Raw genomic sequence first — 19,214 nt, forward strand, 5'->3', positions numbered from 1 at the left:
TCTTATGGAGTAGACCGTGATTTCTTACATGATGTAATTTATATGTATATATGCATTATGTTTATCTTAAAATAATTTATTTGTTTCTTCATATCTAAGAAATGAGAATACTTTGTTGTAACGTTACACCGTAAAAGAAATTTCAAGCTTAATATATCCAGATGATAATTAGTCCGTATTTGCTATTAATTGATTATGATAAGTGGAAGCATTTAAAAAAAATACTACGCGCACGAACTTGTGCATAAAATTATATATATATATATATATATATACACCAATAAAACCATGTAGATATGACACGGAAAACTATAATAAAAAAATGAGCTCTAAAAAAGAAGGGAAAACATGAATATGCAAAGTTACTAATCCGCAAGAATATTATAGCTGTATCAGCGAGCAACCTTATTATTCCTTTGACTATACACAATATTATAACTAATTAATTCTTTTTCATAAAAGTATCTCGGGTATTTTTTTTAGCCAAAACTAGTAATCAGGGCCACCAAACTCTAAAAAGTACTTTAATTTATATAATACACACGCATCTTGTACGCTTCATTTAGAATAAAAAGAAAGGAATTTCAGTTGTACAAATCAATTAAGAACAGAATTAAGTGGCATTTAATTAAAGTATCACAAGAAACTAATGTAAACTCAACGGTCTTAAACAAATGGATGAGAAACTGCCCACCAGTCCACATGAGTTTGAAGAAGGCATTGAAATTGAGACAATGCATGTAAAGCAAACATTAATAAGGTAATAAATATATGGAATCTCATTATTAATAGGGTTTTGTTATTAATAAACATACAGCAGAAAACTTGAGACAGTATATATATATATATATATATATATATATATATATATATATATATATATATATATATATCAGAAAATTAGGAAAATAGTCAATTTAAATATTTGATATTGTTAAAAGCCAACATACGATAACTTTTAAGTAATTTTACTTAAGATTTATCAAACGTTGATTATTTAGTAATATCAAATATTTAAGTTGACTAATATATATATATATATATATATATATATATATATATATATATATATATTTTGTATACGCACATGACACCAATAATTTTTTTTTAAATTCATCAAACAGTCGAGAGACATTCTCTGCCACTATACACATGACCAGCCTAAAGTCCGTAACACCCAAGCTATACATTACATTCACAACTATAGAATAAAAAATATAAGATTAAAATCGTCGTGAAGATTTCAGCCGATATCCAAGCTCAGCCTAAAGGTAGTTAAATAAAGTAATAAACTCACCTAACAGTTCAAAAAAGTCAAAAGCCGTGAACCTGAAGTATAGAATCCTTATTGGTCCCTATTAAAAATAAATTTATTTAATTAAATATGACGATAATAGATACAAAAAAAAATTGGCATAAGCTTTATTTATATTATTCGCCACTTGAATTTGTAATGTTTTGAGACTTTAATTAGCACATTCTTTTTTCCATTTAGTTAACCACTTTTATAAAGGGTACTAGTTAATCACGAGAATAGAAACACAAAATTTATAAGATAGCCGACGTTTGATTTATATAACAGCATAAGCATAATTATTATAAACAAATTAAAAAAAATTATATAGTAGTCTTCGGGAGCATTTTTGGCTCATTTTTGAAAAAAATTATATTTTTTATCTTAAAAATTTACAAAATTAACCATTTTTTAAACTTTTTATTTTTCAAATTAGCTCCATGTTGAGCTTCTCTATCTCCTTCCCTAGTAATCTTCATTAAAATGTTAGTACCAAAAAAAATAATTTACAAAAATACTCGACAACACACAATTAATGACATACATACCACTCTGTCTGTATTTCTTAATTAATTAAAAAATCCCAAAAATTGGAATACCTTAAAAATACAAACAAACCATTCAAAAATCAAACCTCCAATATTGAATGTTTATATCGGTATATTAAAACCAACTTGTATACTTTCTTGTTCATCTAGTTGCAGGTGATCTGAAAAAATGATGTTGCTCTTCCTAGCGGGAGTAAATATCCAATCCTCCAAAGAATTAGTTTGCTATCGATCATGAAAGAACTGTCATATAATTAGGGATAATAAGGGGTAGAGTTTGGATAAAATCCTGCAAAGTCAGACTCTATCCACGATTTTTTTTTAAAAAATCATATCATATATATATATATATATATATATATATTTTTAATGGGTCTGAGTGACACCCTAGAGAATACATGGTAACTCATGAGTATTTTTTTACCCATTTCATATTAGATTTATTAATAAAAAAATAAACGAATCTTATAAAATACTTAAATAAAAATATAAAAAATATTTAAATTAATAAATACGTACACTAAAATTTGCTTAAAATTCATAAATATATTAATAATTTTAAACGCGTAGGGTATGAGTAGGGTCATGAATAGAGTACTTAAAAATCATACTATTCATACTCATATAATTTTTAATGAGTGATACCCGAACCTTACTCATTACTTATTTATTTGGGTACGGGTAAGGTTTTACTCTTGCGGGTACGTGAGTTTACTCATGAGTAAAATCCCTAATAATAATTTAAGCGTCGTTGCAGAGCGATAGAGCAGATAGAAAGTTAAACAAATATGTACTTACAAATAAAAAAAAATTAAAAATCGTAGAAGTAAATATCAAGAAATATATTGCTAAAATAGCTAGTTGAATATAATATCGAAGAATTCAAAAAGTATTGCTTCGATAGAAAATAAAATCTTACAATCTTAGCTATTTTACAATCTTAGAGTTTGATACATATATTAGGTCGTCTAGCTTTTATTTTTTAGAACTATTTTACTGATTTAGTATTTTACAATCATAGAGTTTGATACAATATTATAATACTTTGAATCTCTCAGATTCATATTGAAAGATATGCATTGGCAAAAACCAATTAAGTAAGTATGAAAATTATTAAATAATTAAAAATTAAATTGAATTAATTTTTATTAGAATGAAATAATAAATTAAATTACTAAAATGCCCATATAAAAAAAACAACCGTACACTGCACTGGGCATAGCATTCTCTAACCAAAAGTAGATGACAAGTTAACCATAAGTACTAGAGAGTCAAAAATTACAAATCATAGAAGTAAACATCAAGAAAAATATGTGACTAATTATTCCATGAATAGTATCAAAGAATTCTCAAAATATTGCGTAGATAGAAAATAAAATCTTCACAAAATGGTTACATTATTGAGATTGAGATAACATGGCAAGAGTTTGGAGAGTCGTTTTCGCTAAGGGTTTTCGTTTCGTTTGTCTTTATAATTTTTAGGAGGCTTATTGTCTAAACCAGTACGTGTTGTACATTGGTATGTTCATTCGTTTTTGATTTATTTCTTTGCGTTACTGTCGGTGGTAAACTCGCAATCACTACTTTCTTTGAAAGATTTTAATTGTTTGACCTTTTTGGATCACACTTTCAGATCGATCGATCGTATATAATAGATAGAGACATCCTCCTACTTCTCACTACTAGGCAGTCAATGTTTTATTAAGCCATATTTGTACGACTTTTTTTATTTTCTTCTTATTTATTTGTCTATATATATGCTTATGACATGAGTTACATACGTGACGATTCGCGTGTCGTAATCGCGTGTCTTATTTGTTTATTTTGCAGATCTAAATACGATTTGTTAACAAGATCGTATATCTAATATATAATATGGAATAAAATATATAGGTGTAGTATTCTTTTGCTTGTATTCTAGGGTTTGTGGGTTTGTTTTGAACTTTGACGATCTCCACTACAATAATATCTACACGACAATGGATTGCGAACAAAAGTTAATTGGATTTATATATATTTAATTGACAGAAAATAAATAATTTGTGCTCTACTTTTTTTTTTTCTTTCTTTTTTGGTTAATTAGCAGAGATATGGGAACAAAAGTTATGCCGTAACTTATTTATAAACAAAAAAACTAAAACTAAATAAAGTTCTGCCGTCACACACGCGTTTGTTGGGTCAATCGCGCAAGATAGAACCAAATGGAACATTAATTAGAAAGAGGTTCAAAACCAGTTGTCAATTAGAATTTTTCATTGAATTTTTCACTTTCTACCACCTCTTTGACTGCGACACTCGTCTATAGTCCTCGATTAGGTTGTTAAAGTGTGGGTTATAGTACATGTGACTAAAATTTAATACAAACAATCACATTTGTAATTACTGAAGAAGATACCATGATTTCAAAAAGAAGTTGGGTAGTCATATAAATGTGACTAAAATTTATTACAAACAATCACATTTGTAATTACTAAAGAAGATACTATGATTTCAAAAAGAAGTTGGGTAGTCATATAAATATTGGTAGTACACCATATATACTTTAAAGTTATAGACTTAAAATTTTAATGCTTTCAGTACATAGTAAATACTAGTACAAATAAATATAATATTCCATAAATCACCATATATAACATCTAGATGCGTAGATAACCAAGCAGTTCATGGGCCGCTGACAAATTATAAAAATAACACTTCTTAAAAAAATTATAAAAATAACACTTGAAGAAAATTTCAACAGTAACTTATGTAGTACAAACCCCACCGAAAAATTCTAAAAACAGCGCTTCTTAAAGAAAATTTCAAAAATAACTCATGTAGTACTACACACCTATAAACGGACATGAAAAAATGTAATCGACTATTTTAGTACATACTCACCACTTGTGTATAAACTATGAAGTGACACTCTCTCATATAAAAACTCACCACGTGATCTGAGGAACAAAAGGTCATGAACTAAATGAAAATTCCAAAAATAACACTTTTTAAAGAAATTTCCGAAAATATCATCTTGGTAAATATCATCTTTTTAATTGATTTTTTTTTTGGGTCAATTTTCTTTGCTTGTGTTGTGCATGTGTACACGTTACGTTAGCATACTCATGTAAAGTGTTAAAAAGCAACACGAATAAGCTAAGCCACCTCATACTTGAGCGAAAAAAAAATCTACCTACAAATGAATCAAATTAAACAGCAAAAATCAGCCTTACTATACATCTTAAATCTTAATTGTAGTTAACGATTAGTTTAGTAAGGACAAAATAATTGCAAGTTCATATATTATAAAACCTATTTTCGAATTGTTATTTGCCTTGCCTTATCAAAATTGACAAATTTTCTAGCATATATATATATATATATATGCATGGCATGACATGTCATGTCCCTCAAAGTAAAGAATGCACGTCGTTTTTCCCTTGTTATCCGGCGAGAAATATATGAAAGTTAGACTGAGCCCTAGTAGTGGGATAAAAAAAACTGTGGGAAAAAAAAAGGCTAAAATCGTTTCTGTTCTTGCTTTTACAAAACAAAGCCAGCAATATATATGCCATGCCAAGCTTTATGAGGCATACTGGTCAAAGTCCAACACACGTATATATCTACTTACGCATACTATTTTATTAGTTTTTGTATTGTGGTTAAGCATAACTAATCATACCTTTTCGGTTATTTTAGTTTTGGCCGGTCCGTACATTGATTAGTTTCATTTTCGGCTTGATATTTTTTTGTTATATATATAATTTGCTCAAGATGGTTCAATATTAACGCATGACTTACGGATATAATGATAGTTTGGTATTATTAAGAACATATTATTGGGAGAAAGGAATCTTGGTTAATAAGTACGAGTCTCTCTGGCACTAAAAATGTCAAATTATTTACATTACATACATTATGATAGGATACATACATGGATGCTCTATCCATATAATATATGTGGACGTGTGCATAAAGACTTTTTTCTTCTTTTCCTACAGCTGGAGGTCTGTTAGCCTTTAACTTAATTTATTAAGCAAACCAGTGAAATTCACGAACCGGTGATTTGTTTATTATTATTAAAAAAAATTTTTGCCATTATTTCAAGTACAAGGAAATTATGCGCTTCTTCAACATCATTCAATCATTTTCATTACTTTAATGCAATAAAATAAAATATCTACTTGGCGGTGATTAACGAGTTAGAGTGTTTGACCTTGTATAATTTCAGTTATAGTCATATATTATAATTATGCGTCTCAATTTTAAAGTTTAAACAAGACGTGGTCATGTATTACTTCAATAGCAGAGGCAGAGCATCCAAATTATTATTTTATATTGAGGCAGGGATGGAGATGGATGAGAATATTAATGAGAGGGGTTCGATGTAATTTTGTTTTCTCTGGGGTCTATCTGAAACTTTTTCATGGAAAATTAAAAAAATATAAAAAATGATATTTGAGGGGAATTCGGAACCTCTCTAAGTCTACAATATTGGCACTGCTCCACCTTTGAGCTTTTGATATATGGGCCAGGGGATGGAGCAAGAGTAGCTTTTGTAAATTTTCATGGAAAAATGTTAATTTTTTTTAATGTTAATTTAATTGGTAGTAAAGGTTACGGTTTTGCATGAGTTAAGTGCATGTAACCGGTGCCTTTAATGGAGACGTTATGCATGGTTTGAGCGAGCTTTCAAGGCTGCTCACGTTCATAACCGACAAGCATTAAGTGCATTCAAGTGCCTTTATTCTGGAACGTTTTCTTGTTCAAAACCGTTTAGGATTGTGCCTATAAAAGCAACGCCCGAGTTCTCATTCGAACACACCTCAAATCGCATCCTCTCTCCCTCTCTTCGAAATTGTTTTTGTCTTTGTAGTTCGGCAGTAGCTTCTGACGCTCGAGTTCTAGTTCGCCGAAGCCGAGTCTTGTGGGCATTGCTCGTCTTAGTAGTCGTTATATGTATATAAGTTGCCCAAGAATATATCCCAAGAGATGAAATTAAAAGACCAAATAATTAATTATCGAAAGTCCCGCAATAAACTATATCTTCATGGTTGCATTAAGTATACACGATGTTTCTTAAACTATCACCATATTATCATTTATTGTATTTTAAAATATTATAACTAGGCCATTCGAAAAGTATTTCCCAACATACGTCAAGTTCAAAGGGTGACACAAAAACTTCCTATTCCCTACACTGCTACACAATGTCGTCCATATCTATGCAAAAGAAACGTTCAACTATAATAAAAAAACATAAAACCTATATAAATAAGAATACATCCATGTATATACTAAATAGATAAGCGCATACGTACGTTGCATAGGCGTTGCGTTGAATATGTAATAGTATGTCGGCATAAAATAGATAGAGTGACGAAGAAGACAATGTAGGGAAAAAAGTGAGCAAAAGGTTATTGAATTATTAGTTCATGTCAACACTTTAGGAATCTGTCTTACGACAATATTTATCGCCGAAAGCTCTTTTGCTTTAGTTTGACGAAGTAGTACTACTACTACACTATCTACTCCCGCCACACATGCTTCATCAATTAAAGTTCGAACAGAAACACATTCTGATTCTATATTACATACTATAACATCTTATTTGAACCTTTCTTCATATACTTGGGCAATATTTTTTTGAAATAAATATACGTATTAATTTAGTACATAAAGACTTGTCGGGTGAATCAACTAGTATCAATTTTTTTTTATTTATACTATTTTTAAATTCATTCAATCGATTATATTGTTGTTTAGTGGTAGACATGTAGTTTTTAAGCTCGGTCGAGTTTGTCAATGTATTTAAGTTCCGCAAATAATCAAGCGAAACTTTTTATAAGTTTAATCAAAACTCAAAAACTTAAAAATTTCAAGGTTGAGTAGGTATGTTTAAAATTATATATTTAAAGTCGTTAGGCGTAATTAATTTCAACCACAGTAGTTATATTTTAGCCAGATTTCAATTAATATGGCTAAAATTTATTGTAACTAGTCACTTTTGGGTTACTCGTTACAACTACATTTTCTACTTTATCTTACATAATGTATTTTAATATTTTAAATTTATGTTAAGAATGATATGTTTGAATAGAAAAATGATATAAATAACAGGATTTCTCTATTAATTTGTGGTTACAATGGAATTAATAATAGGCAAACGTTTAGCTCTTCCTTCCTTTGGAGCCCATAAAAGCAAAAAATTCTTAAATCTTAGCTATTACGATTAATCAGTGTAATTTTGTCATTCTCTTTAGAGTAGAGAGCAACCAACATGGTCCTCTCGTTCACAAGGCCCAATAATGGAGCTCAGCCCAAATTATTTGAAAAGTACATACTTGTGGTTTTCTCTATCTTCCCGAATTTCTTGATGATCATAAATTACATAAAGATTATAGAGAAAATGGCAACAAAAATATTAAATACTTTCGAGTTGTAACATTTAAGTACTTATTTTTTAAAAGTGTGGAAAAAATATCAAATGTCATGATTTTGTTATCTGTTACAAACTTCTTTGTTAAATTTGATGGTAATACACGTGTCAGAATTTTGACAAAATTAAAACATTAAATAAATAATTTTATTATTTTTAATTTTTAATTTTTTTAAAACTCTCTCTCTCTCGGATTTCAAGCCTACATTTTTCTCATTTCTTCTTCTCTCATAAACCCGGAGCAATTGTGCCTGGTTTATGTTCTAACTAATACATATATTTGTTTACAAATAAAAAATAATTTAAATTATGTTCAATTAAAAAAAAATTATCGGTAATTTTTATTTTGACAAAGTCTTTGATCTTCATGCCCACATCAGAGTAAATCTGAAAAAAAAAACCCTAAAAGTCAGACTCACTGACAGTAATAACTCATGGGAATCACACGATGTTGATGGTGGTTCTAAACCCTAGCCGAGCGTTCTTTGACAAGGCAAAGACTGTAATGACGAGCGCCGGTCACCATCGCCGCCGTAGTACTTTCGAATCTCGAATCTCTTGCGGAGAATCACGCTTGAGGCGGCGAGCAAGGAAAGAGCGATCCGCTGGAGTTAGTTCGATTGAGGATTTCTGGTTAAAGAATGGATACTTAAATGTTATAAACTTATAACCAGTGGCGGAGCTAGGAATTGAATTAAGGGGGGACAAAAAAAAAAATAAACAAAATTAAAGATACATAATATATAATAATAATATCCAATTCGATAAAATTAGTACATATTTCCACGACGGGTTTTTAATTTATCAAAACGATCTATAATGACTTCATTATCAATACAATAAAAAATTTATTTCTCAACATAAATAATTAAACTGTCGTTCAACAACTGATCTCCAATACGATTGCGTAACTTGGTCTTCACGAGATGCATTCCAGAATCCTGAAATCTTGCTATGCTATACTCCAACCAAGTAGGATAGTCTTGAAATCTTGATGGGTTGAATTTTCTAGGTTTCGTTCCAAAAAGAGTTTTTGAAAAATCATGATTGTGTGGTTGGCAATGACCTTTTAGCTTATACCTTCTACGTACGTCATCAATACAAAATGAGCAATGCACATATGAATCATATATTAAACATTTACCTTGTTAATGATAAACAAGAAATGAGAAGAGTTGAAATGAGAAACTAGAAGAAAAAAAAGTGTATGATTGCTATTTGGAGTTTTTTTTAACATTAAAGATGAAAGAAGACTTGTTAATCAATATTTTTTTTGGAGTTTTCTCTTAAAAACGCTGATGTTTGTATTAGAAAAAATAAAAAGAAAATTTTCGTCCAACCTGGGATTCGAACTTCGGACACTACCTACATTTCCCTTAAACCTTGACCATTTGAGCTGCGACAGCTTTGTAATATTATTAGTGTACCTATTATATTTATTAATATGCATTATTTAATTTTTTTAATAATTATAATTAAGCCTATTAATTTTTTTTTTGTCCCGAGCCAGTGGGGACCCGTGCACCCGCTGGTCCCCACGTAGCTCCGCCCCTGCTTATAACCCAAAACTATTGAATACTTGTACCACCATTTTCTGAAGATTATATTTTTCGACCTATTATCTTAGTTATGTCTAGTTTAGTCGATTCCTAATTTTTTTTTCTCGTGGCATGATGTAAATGTTAAGTCATGTTACGGAAAGATAATAACATTTTACGGGGCTTAAACTTTAAAGTGACTAATGTGAAAAATTATATTCGAATATTTATGTCTAGTTTTTCAGCTACAAATCGTATAAGAGTTCTCTTTTCTTTAATCCGGAATTCTCTGCTCTATTGTATTTTTCTACAATTCTATAATTAGCTCAAACAGCGTCTGTAGTCCAACGGTTAGGATAATTGCCTTCCAAGCAATAGACCCGGGTTCGACTCCCGGCAGACGCAATTACCACAAGGCTTAAATTTTAATTTTATTTAGATCTTTTATACGTTTTTCCTTTTCTAGACTGTCCTCGTAAATAGCTTCTGGAAATAGGAAAAACAAAACACCGACTGTTGTATATGATGGTGTTTATGTGGCCAGTATTAATTCCCAGAATTAAAAAAAAAATAATAATAATAATCTGCACTAACGCACATTTTGAAGTTCAATGTAAATGAGCTTGTTGAGCTCGGTGAAACTGAAAATGGAATGTTATTCTCTCAAGCCATCGTCGACTCTGTCTTCGTCGTTAATCAATCTTCAGGTGATTACGATTACCAAATGAATTTTTATCAGTACGTTCCTCAAAGTAAAATCTCCATGAATAAACTGTCAGAAGGAATTTACCTTGTTTAGTGATTACAAAATTGGTTTTTTCTGTTTTCTCAAGCAATTACCTAATTCGTTTGTAATTCTTGCAATATTACGATTACCAAATGGAGTTCTATCAGTACGTTCTTCAAAGTAAAATCTCCATGAATAAACTGTCAGAAGGAATTTACGTAGTTTAGTGATTACAAAATTGGTTTTTTTTTTTTTTTGGTTGCTATAGCTGTTTTCTTAAGTAATTACCTAATTCGTTTGTGATTCTAGCAATATTAAATGGAGATGAAATTGCAGGGTTGTTCATCACCGGTCAGTAGAAATCTCGCCGGAAAAGCTTCACATACGCTTTTCGTGGCCTCTCCGCTTTCGAAACCCTTTCTTCAACTCAACCACAGATCAAAGGCCTTCTCTTATCACCGAACAAACTCTGTATCTCTGTCTCGAAGATCGTTTACGGGGATAATCACCGCACAAGCTCAATCCCAAAGTTGGGACTTGGGAAGATTTTTGAAAACATTATACTTTTTTAACGGCCCTCCTTCTCCTTCTAAGGTCAGAAAGAAACATCTCTTCGGTCTCCGATTCTTGACTTATGTAACACTAAGCTAACATGGACTTTTATGGGTGATTTATTTATTTACAGTTTGTTGCCTTCATAGCCGAGAAACTGTCCGGTTCTTCTCCTGAAACTTCGCCGGAGAAAATGGAAACCGGTGGAATAGTGTTAGTGGCGGGCGCGACCGGCGGTGTCGGCCGGAGAGTCGTTGACATTTTACGGAAGAAAGGTCTACGAGTCCGAGCTTTGGTAAATTTTGTTCTCCTTCTATATGAAAGTCCCTTTATGACACTTGACATGTTGAATTTTTTGACTTGATACCCATTTTAATATTACATGAAACATGAATCAGGTGAGGAATGAAGCGAAAGCGAGAGAAATGTTAGGCCCGGACGTTGACTTGGTAAGCAAGCAATTGTTCTTGATGAAAATTAGGATTCAGACATGACTTATATTTCAAGAAAATTATCAGGTTGTTGGAGACATTACTAAGGGGAGTAGTCTAGTTCCTGAGTATTTTGAAGGAGTGAATAAGGTTATTAATTCTGTTTCGGTCATTGTCGGACCTAAAGAAGGAGACACTCCAGATAGGGCAAAATACAGTCAAGTAAGCAAAACCAAACATTGCCAAATGAACTTGATTATGTCTATCGCCCGTCAATATTCTTGTAGGAGTGACATTTTTTTTTTTATCTGGCAGGGAATCAAATTTTTCGAACCAGAGGTATAGAGAGCATAGCCTCCATATTCAGTAGCTAATTCGAATGCGGATTACATTTATTTACATGTCTTTGTGAATGACTATAGTGCGGCGTTTGAATGATGAATATAGATCAAGGGTGATTCACCTGAAAAGGTGGAGTACATTGGGATGACAAATTTGATCAACGCTGTTAAGGAGCGTGTTGGGTTTCGTAACGGAAAACTGATATTCGGATTCGAAGGTACAGTCTTTCGTTAGTGGATTGATTCTTTCACAAAATTTTAAAGCAGTTTTCTTATGTTTTCACTTCTTAGAGAGCGACACTAATGAAAAGCATGTTCTCTAGTAAGATGGTAAACTCACTGTAAAGAGTTTATCTGGGACTGAGACTATTTACGTCTTAATAAATTGCAGATAATAATTTCAAGGAACTGGCTTGGGGAGCTTTGGACGACGTTGTAATGGGTGGAGTTAGTGAAAGTGGATATCAGATTGATCCAAAAGGCGGTGAAAATGGTCAACCAATTGGAATCTTTAAAGGTTTGATCAATCTTGTTCAAAGTCAAATAGTTTATCCGTCTTTGTACTTTTTTTTTTTAGCGTGCTCAATAATTTCATTTGGTGCTCCTCAGGAGTTGTTTCGACTACAAATAATGGCGGGTTTACTAGTATCAGAACAAAGGTAAAACAGCAGAATTCGATAGACTGTCCACTAATTTATTGGTTTCCTTAAACTCGTATTCGATTTGCTATCAGAATTTCACAGCTCCTTTGGACCTCTCTGCATATGATGGCTTGGAATTGCGAGTTAAAGGTGACGGTCGTCGCTATAAATTCATGCTTCGGACGAGCTCTGACTGGGACGCTCTCGCTTACACTATACCCTTCGACACTCTCAAAGGCGAATGGCAATCCGTAAGCAATACCATCATAGCCATGTAACAATCAAAATTTGGAGACCCGAAAGGGTTTTTGTCAAAATTTGATATACACAGATCCATATGATTTTCGCATCTTTTGCTCTGTGTTTTATCACTCTCTCCCTTTTGTTCGAGCATTCGAGCATGATCCAATAGTAACATTTTTTTCAAAATTCTCTCCCCTGCCCGTGGTTTTTTCCCTTCTTGGTTTTTCACGTACATCTGTGTGTTCTTGTTTATCATATTCTACTTGTTTTATTATAAGCAGTTTTAACATAGTTAAGGCTATATTCTTTATCACAGGTGCGCTTGCCTTTCTCTTCTTTGAAACCTATATTCCGTGCAAAAACTGTTTTCGGTGCCCCTCCGTTCGACCCGACAAAAATATTGTCATTCCAGGTTTGCTTAACAACATGAGACACAAAAACATCTCTTAATTCTCCGAGCTTAGTGGAGTTGGTTTGTTAACTCACGTCAGATCCGAATAATCGCAGCTCATGTTCAGCAAGTTTGAGTACGATGGGAAACTCAATCCCACGTTCGTCGAAGGAGCATTTGAGCTTCCAGTGTCGAGCATAAGGGCGTATTTGAAAGAGCCTATAACTCCAAGGTATGATTATTTTTGTTTATCAGTATATTTACACTCTGTGTTTTTAAATAGTTTTTTTTAAGGGTAATTTAGCAAAATAGCCAATTTAAACGTTGGGAATTGCTAAATAGCCAAGGTTTGGTAAATATTAGGTAAATAGCCAATTTTATATATTTACAAATGTAAATATCAAGTAAATATTCAATGCCATATTAAGCCACGTCATCATTTATGGCTATTTACCTAATATTTACCAAACCTTGGCTATTTAGCAATATCAAACGTTTAAGTTGGTTATTTTTCTAATTTTTTGTTTTTTTAATCATTGTGTTTCTTCTCTTGTAGGTTTGTGCACGTGAGCTCTGCAGGAGTTACTCGACCCGAAAGACCGGGAATCGATCTAAGCAAACAACCGCCAGCTGTACGCTTGAACAAAGAATTGGATTTCATCCTAACATTCAAATTAAAGGTTATTACGAGTCCTAATTTACTGAATTATTTAATATATGGCATTTTGATAGTCGACAATTTATGAACCGGACTACTTTTTTTTTCTTCGCAAAAGGGTGAAGATTTGATACGAGAAAGTGGAATTCCTTACGCGATAGTGAGGCCATGTGCGCTAACGGAAGAGCCTGCCGGGGCGGATCTTATATTTGACCAAGGAGACAATATAACGGTAAATAACTCTATTAACCAGTCTTATACCTCGGGCAATTTATGATGGAATATGCTCATTTGAGAGAGACTTGCAGGGAAAGGTATCGAGAGAAGAAATCGCGCGTATTTGCATCGCTGCATTGGACAGTCCGTACGCATGTGACAAGACATTCGAGGTCATATTTGAACTCCGTGGAGCATTATTATCTATTTATTGTTTTAACACAAAAGAAGAGAGTAGTAGGTTCACACAATTTCAAATATTTATGAGTGGCAGTGTTATCAAGTGTTCTGGTAGATCATGATGGCAGTATTGGTTTAAAGCTAAAGTAGAAATTCCCATACAATTTCACCTTTGGAAAAAGACACTTTTAGGCTGACCTTTTTTTCAAATCACGTGGAGATTACAAAAAAATAAATTTCCCTCCCTTTTTTAACAGGTGAAAAGTGTGGTGCCCTTTAGCGAGCCCTTTACGGTGGACCCCGAAAATCCACCGCCGGAGAAGGACTACAACGTTTACTTCAAGGACTTGAAGGATGGGATTACAGGGAAAGAGCTCTTAGAGCAAACTCCATTGCCAGTCTAGTACTTTCCAACACATTTTCAGGTTTACCTTCCTTTAAAATACAACTTTTTGTAACTTTGTTGAGGTAAACATTATTTTTGTGTTTTAATCTTTGACTGTTCAGTTGTAAGTTGTAACTGCAGGCATATAAATATTCCAGGTGGTTACTTACAGAGCAGAGACTTGGTATTCAAACATAGTCGTTGATTGAATTATTCACATACAATACAAAGCTCCTTCGCTATCAATGTAAATATAAGCCTCTCTCGCTCTCTTTCAAGATTGAACATACCAATGTATTTGTAGCTTATTATTACAACACAACGTGGTCTCATGGTGTCCAAATCACAACAGTGTATGTACGAGCACAAGAAGAATAAAGTTTTGTACACGTGTTTTTGCAAGTATTTTCTCTGAAATCAACATCACTCATAATTTGTTTTGTTTACATTGTCAACAATTTAGGCCAAACACGGACTACGAAGACTTTTGACATATTGTACTTTTAGGCCATCGCTTAGTCTAAGCCTGCAAGGTTTTAAATACCGAGGTATATGGAGTCGTTTTATAAAATATTTATGGTAATACCCAATTTTTTTTAAGAAACCATTATATCAATTTTGAAGAGAAAAATTGACTTTAGTTTGTTGGTATATTGATTTTGAATATTTATATATTTTACGACTTTTTATTTGTTGAATATTGTTGGTAGTATTATGCCAGATTTTATAGAAATACCCAGATTTTCTCAATTTTTTAATATTTTTTTTTATGGAATATTTTTTTAATATTTAGTTATCACCTCAATTCATTTTTTATTTTCTTACTGGTGGGCCAGGGGTTTCCATATAAGTCCCTGCAGAAATGGCATCACAACGCTGTGTCTTCGTTAATTATTTATTTTATAATTAATTTTTTGTTTTTTTGTTTTTTTTTTTTTTTTACCGGAAGCATTGAGCAAAGAGGTAAAAAACGAGGGTGTATATGGATAGCAATGTATCCCTCGCTGTGAATCGAATCAAACAAAAAGTCGAGACTTTCAAAAACAACAAACGTTTCAAAGCGTCACCATTTTTATTAACTCTCTGACAATTTTATTAACTTGACTGGATTTGCGAAGCAAAAAAAATCAAGGTGTGAATGTGGGAACAAGTTTGTAGGCTTTGTAAGAGAGGTTTGAGAGCAACGTTTCTCGATTCTATCAATGCATTTAAGCTGTGTCTTATTTTAGGGCTCTGATCAATTCTGATCACCTAGTAGTTGTACTACCAAATTCAGATATATAAATATTTACAAGTGGATTTTCCACAGCCCTTCAAATCAAACTGAAACTGATGTGTGTGTATGTATATTTAATAAATAATGTATGACCTATATAAGAAGCAAATCCCTGCCATGCAATTGGTTTTTGCAGACTTGTCTCTCTTTCATTTTTTTTTTTTTTTAACTTCCATTTTGAGGACCACTATTTGATATGTTAAGCAAATAGTTAAAAGATCAATAATTCGAAGGCTTGCTGGTTGTTACTTGTTATGTTAATCATTCAACGGAAGACGATAAAAGCTTATGACGTGTCACCTATAAATAAAAAATCAAACTCCATGTGAGCTTGATTGAATCTAATTACAACAGTTGAAAGCCACGTGCCCATAGTACCGTGAATTGGTTTGTTTATTATTAATCACGCTCTTATTAGCCATTACATTACTATTACTACTCGTGAGAAGAAGAGGAAAAAAAAATATGAATTGTTGATTACACATTTCATGCCTACCTATCTTATTAATGATCAAAATAAATACAATTATTACGATCCATACATTCCCTCCAGCTCTAAAGAGAAAGCAAAAGGTACTCTTTTTGTGTGAAATTAATACTAATTATAATGGGTCAAAGGGATATAGAGAAATATCCTAAGAGACATTTTTCCTTTCCATAACAATCATGAACAATTAACTCAACATAATTTCCATTTGTTTCAACATTAAGTAACCAATATTGATCATTTACAAAACATACCAGAGAGAGAGAGAAGCGAATTAAATTCGAGGCTCTCTCAATTCTTTTCTCTGCGTATTTGTTAATTCACGTGTATTCTTTATCCTACGCAAGAAGTTCTTGAATAACACCAAAGCGCCTGTAAAAAAAAAAGAGAGAGAAAGATAACATTAGACCAAAACTAGACGAGGAAAATAAAATGTATTATGATAGCAAGAACACAAGAACTCACACGCACGTACTTTGCGAAAAACCTTATTATATTTGTTGTTGTTTTTGTTGTTGCGAGATTCTAAGACGGCTCTGAGCTTGTCCATCATTTGTTGGTCGGTCAAGATCCGACCCGGCGAGGTGAGGAACACGCTACGCCTCACCGGAGGCGACCAAAGCCCGCTCTGCTCGTAATCGAAGTCGAACTCCGTCGCGTCGAAGAACTTCCTCAGAATCCCGTCTGACGTGGACTTGCCCACAAACTGAACCCTCGCTACAATACACTTCTTCTTCTCTTGATCGTCTTCTTCCGAGAATGACGTAGGCGAGTCGTTGGCTGATATTTTGGAGGAAGACATTTTTGGTGATTTTCCGAAACTGCTACATTATACAAATTCAATTATTATTCTTTTTATTAATATTAGAGGGGTTTGAGGTTTTGAGAAATGCAGAGAGAGAGAGAGAGAGAGAGAGAGAGAGAGAGAGTTATTTATTTGCTAAAAGAAAGGTTAAGGTGGTGGGGAATGGAGAGAAAAGGACGTGTATGGATGTGTGTAATCATGGAATAGGAAAAGTTGTTTGTGGGGTTACACTATATAAGTATGTGTGTGTGTATATATATTGGTATATTGAATATTTTTTGGAGGCTGAGTTTGGAATTTTGAAGACCCTTATTAAGCACAAATTTTGGGGCCAATAGGATATCTTTGGTACTTGCAAGAAACGAGAAATTAAAATAGAGGTTTTTTCATTTGAAGTACATGAATAAAATCTACGTGTGGTGGACATGGAGGCACATAATATCTTTTTAGGCCCGTCGTTACTTGATTCTTATTAGTATATATTCGAACAACTATAGGATTCCATTTTTTTTAAAATACATATTATTTAGTCTTGTTAATTCATAGTTGGTAGTGGGAGAGATTAAATGAAGCTTTTCTTTAGAAGCTAGGATGACTTGTGAAATATTTGTTTAGAAGTCCGACACTAATGAAAAATACATATTTCGAATGACTTGTAACAAAACAACTTTGATTATTTTACTAGAAAAAAATATTATAACCTTGACTATTTGTTAAAATAATTAAACACTTAATTAGTTTTGTATAACTATTTTTTTTTTTAATTTTTTTGTTAAACAATTGTGTGAGTAGTACTATTTTTGTGTGTATCAACGTGGATATATGTAATATTTTATATTTGGTTATTTTTATTTAATCAAGTAAGAGTCTACTATGTACTCAGGAGACTTCGTTTTATTATTCATGAATAATTTGCATTTTCTTCTTGATTCTGAACCTTTCTCCTTGTAAATATATGGGCGGTAGGGGGGGTCCGATTTTAGACGGTTCTAACATCACTTCTCAACTATTGTTATTACTATTATTATTAATATCCCAATATTATAATAATTTTGAATAATCCTTTTCTGTAATAAGCTGTAGACTAGTTTACTAATTATACAACCAACATCATATAATACCATTGTGTCTTACTAAATATTTAAGTATATGTTCACATGGACTTAAGTCGTCTACTTTCATTGTATAACGAAGTTTTGTCGGCAGCTTATTGTTCATGTAATTGATCTAATTCTGAAAATAGTCTGCCATATTTGCTATAGTACGTGTCATGATTAGACAAGACAACTAATAAATTCATTTAAACATTCCATGAGGTGTTGCTCTCTATTTCAAATTGTCCCCTTACGTCTAAATTCTCATGTTTTATCCTTAATCTCTAGAAACTTGACAATTATAGTGTCATATAGTTTGGCCAAATATTTGACAAAAATTATAAGTAAAGCATATCTTTCTAGTTTAATTTGAAATTAACAATTCTATCCGCTTATAAAGAATGAAGATTAAAACTTATAATCGAAAGATATGTAGATTTAGAGTGTTATTGAAAATATTTGCTTGGCAGTATAAACATAACAGATGAATGTATTATATATAATTAAACTATCATCGCTTCTAAAAAAATCAATGACTATTTTGTTCTTCTGCAGTGCACACCTACCTCAATATGATGGAATCTATGAGTATTTTGTGTAGATTGAAAGAGGCTAGAAGTGGTAGCTTTACGATACTTTTGATGCAAACCGATATTGAGACGAAGAAGTGTCCGATCACGGAGATTAGTCTTGTAACATTGGATATCATTACTGTTACGTCTTAGTTTTTTATTTTTATTTTTATATTATGTTTCATTTAGACATTGTAATGCAGTGACTCGTAAACTTGCGAATAGAGGTATTTTAGTTGCGAGTGATGTTTCATGAAACTCATTTTTGCCTCATAATGTACCGTCAAGAGGATACTTTGGCAGATTTGTCCATTAATTGGTCAACTGTGACTTTCCCTGAAAGAAACTCAATTTTTTCATGTAATTTGAAGCGCCATTTAAAATCGGATTGTTGGTCTAAAAATAAATGATCTGACC

The 19,214-nt window shown here is 32.1% G+C and overlaps 2 protein-coding genes and 1 non-coding gene across 9 annotated transcripts; 2 read left to right on the forward strand and 1 right to left on the reverse strand.

The window, feature by feature from the left end:
• Positions 1 to 10,131: 10,131 nt before the first annotated feature.
• TRNAG-UCC (transfer RNA glycine (anticodon UCC)) lies at positions 10,132 to 10,203 on the forward strand. Its single transcript has one exon. It is a non-coding gene; the product is annotated as a tRNA-Gly (tRNA).
• Positions 10,204 to 10,351: 148 nt separating this feature from the next.
• Positions 10,352 to 14,968, forward strand: LOC149386541 (NAD(P)-binding Rossmann-fold superfamily protein). Of its 6 annotated transcripts, none has more exons than XM_089625923.1 (17): positions 10,352 to 10,505; positions 10,862 to 11,119; positions 11,211 to 11,372; positions 11,476 to 11,526; positions 11,596 to 11,730; positions 11,824 to 11,847; positions 11,956 to 12,067; positions 12,241 to 12,366; positions 12,459 to 12,508; positions 12,583 to 12,741; positions 13,050 to 13,145; positions 13,241 to 13,356; positions 13,681 to 13,804; positions 13,901 to 14,014; positions 14,091 to 14,171; positions 14,436 to 14,603; positions 14,705 to 14,968. In XM_089625923.1, exons 1-16 carry the CDS (start codon positions 10,416 to 10,418, stop codon positions 14,580 to 14,582), a joined length of 1,845 nt encoding a protein of 614 aa, XP_089482049.1. In that variant the 5' UTR covers positions 10,352 to 10,415; the 3' UTR covers positions 14,583 to 14,603; positions 14,705 to 14,968. The 6 variants fall into 6 exon arrangements, with proteins under 6 accessions (XP_089482049.1, XP_089482046.1, XP_089482047.1 ...); XM_089625920.1 differs by having other exon boundaries at positions 10,362 to 10,505; positions 10,850 to 11,119; positions 14,686 to 14,968; XM_089625921.1 differs by having other exon boundaries at positions 10,362 to 10,505; positions 10,850 to 11,119; positions 14,693 to 14,968.
• A 1,062-nt stretch (positions 14,969 to 16,030) lies between these two features.
• LOC149386542 (uncharacterized) lies at positions 16,031 to 17,380 on the reverse strand. 2 transcript variants are annotated; one of them, XM_089627044.1, is made up of 2 exons: positions 16,792 to 17,380; positions 16,031 to 16,698 (listed from the first exon to the last, which is right to left on the reverse strand). In XM_089627044.1, the coding sequence occupies exons 1-2, from the start codon at positions 17,126 to 17,128 to the stop codon at positions 16,601 to 16,603; spliced, it is 435 nt and encodes a 144-aa protein (XP_089483170.1). In that variant the 5' UTR covers positions 17,129 to 17,380; the 3' UTR covers positions 16,031 to 16,600. The 2 variants fall into 2 exon arrangements, with proteins under 2 accessions (XP_089483170.1, XP_089483171.1); XM_089627045.1 differs by having other exon boundaries at positions 16,032 to 16,698; positions 16,802 to 17,376.
• Positions 17,381 to 19,214: the final 1,834 nt, after the last annotated feature.

This window comes from Urtica dioica, chromosome 9, assembly GCF_054948205.1.
Source record: "Urtica dioica subsp. dioica isolate 48M chromosome 9, U.dioica_male_clone48M_v1_H2, whole genome shotgun sequence".
In the NCBI taxonomy this organism is placed as follows: Eukaryota; Viridiplantae; Streptophyta; class Magnoliopsida; order Rosales; family Urticaceae; genus Urtica; species Urtica dioica.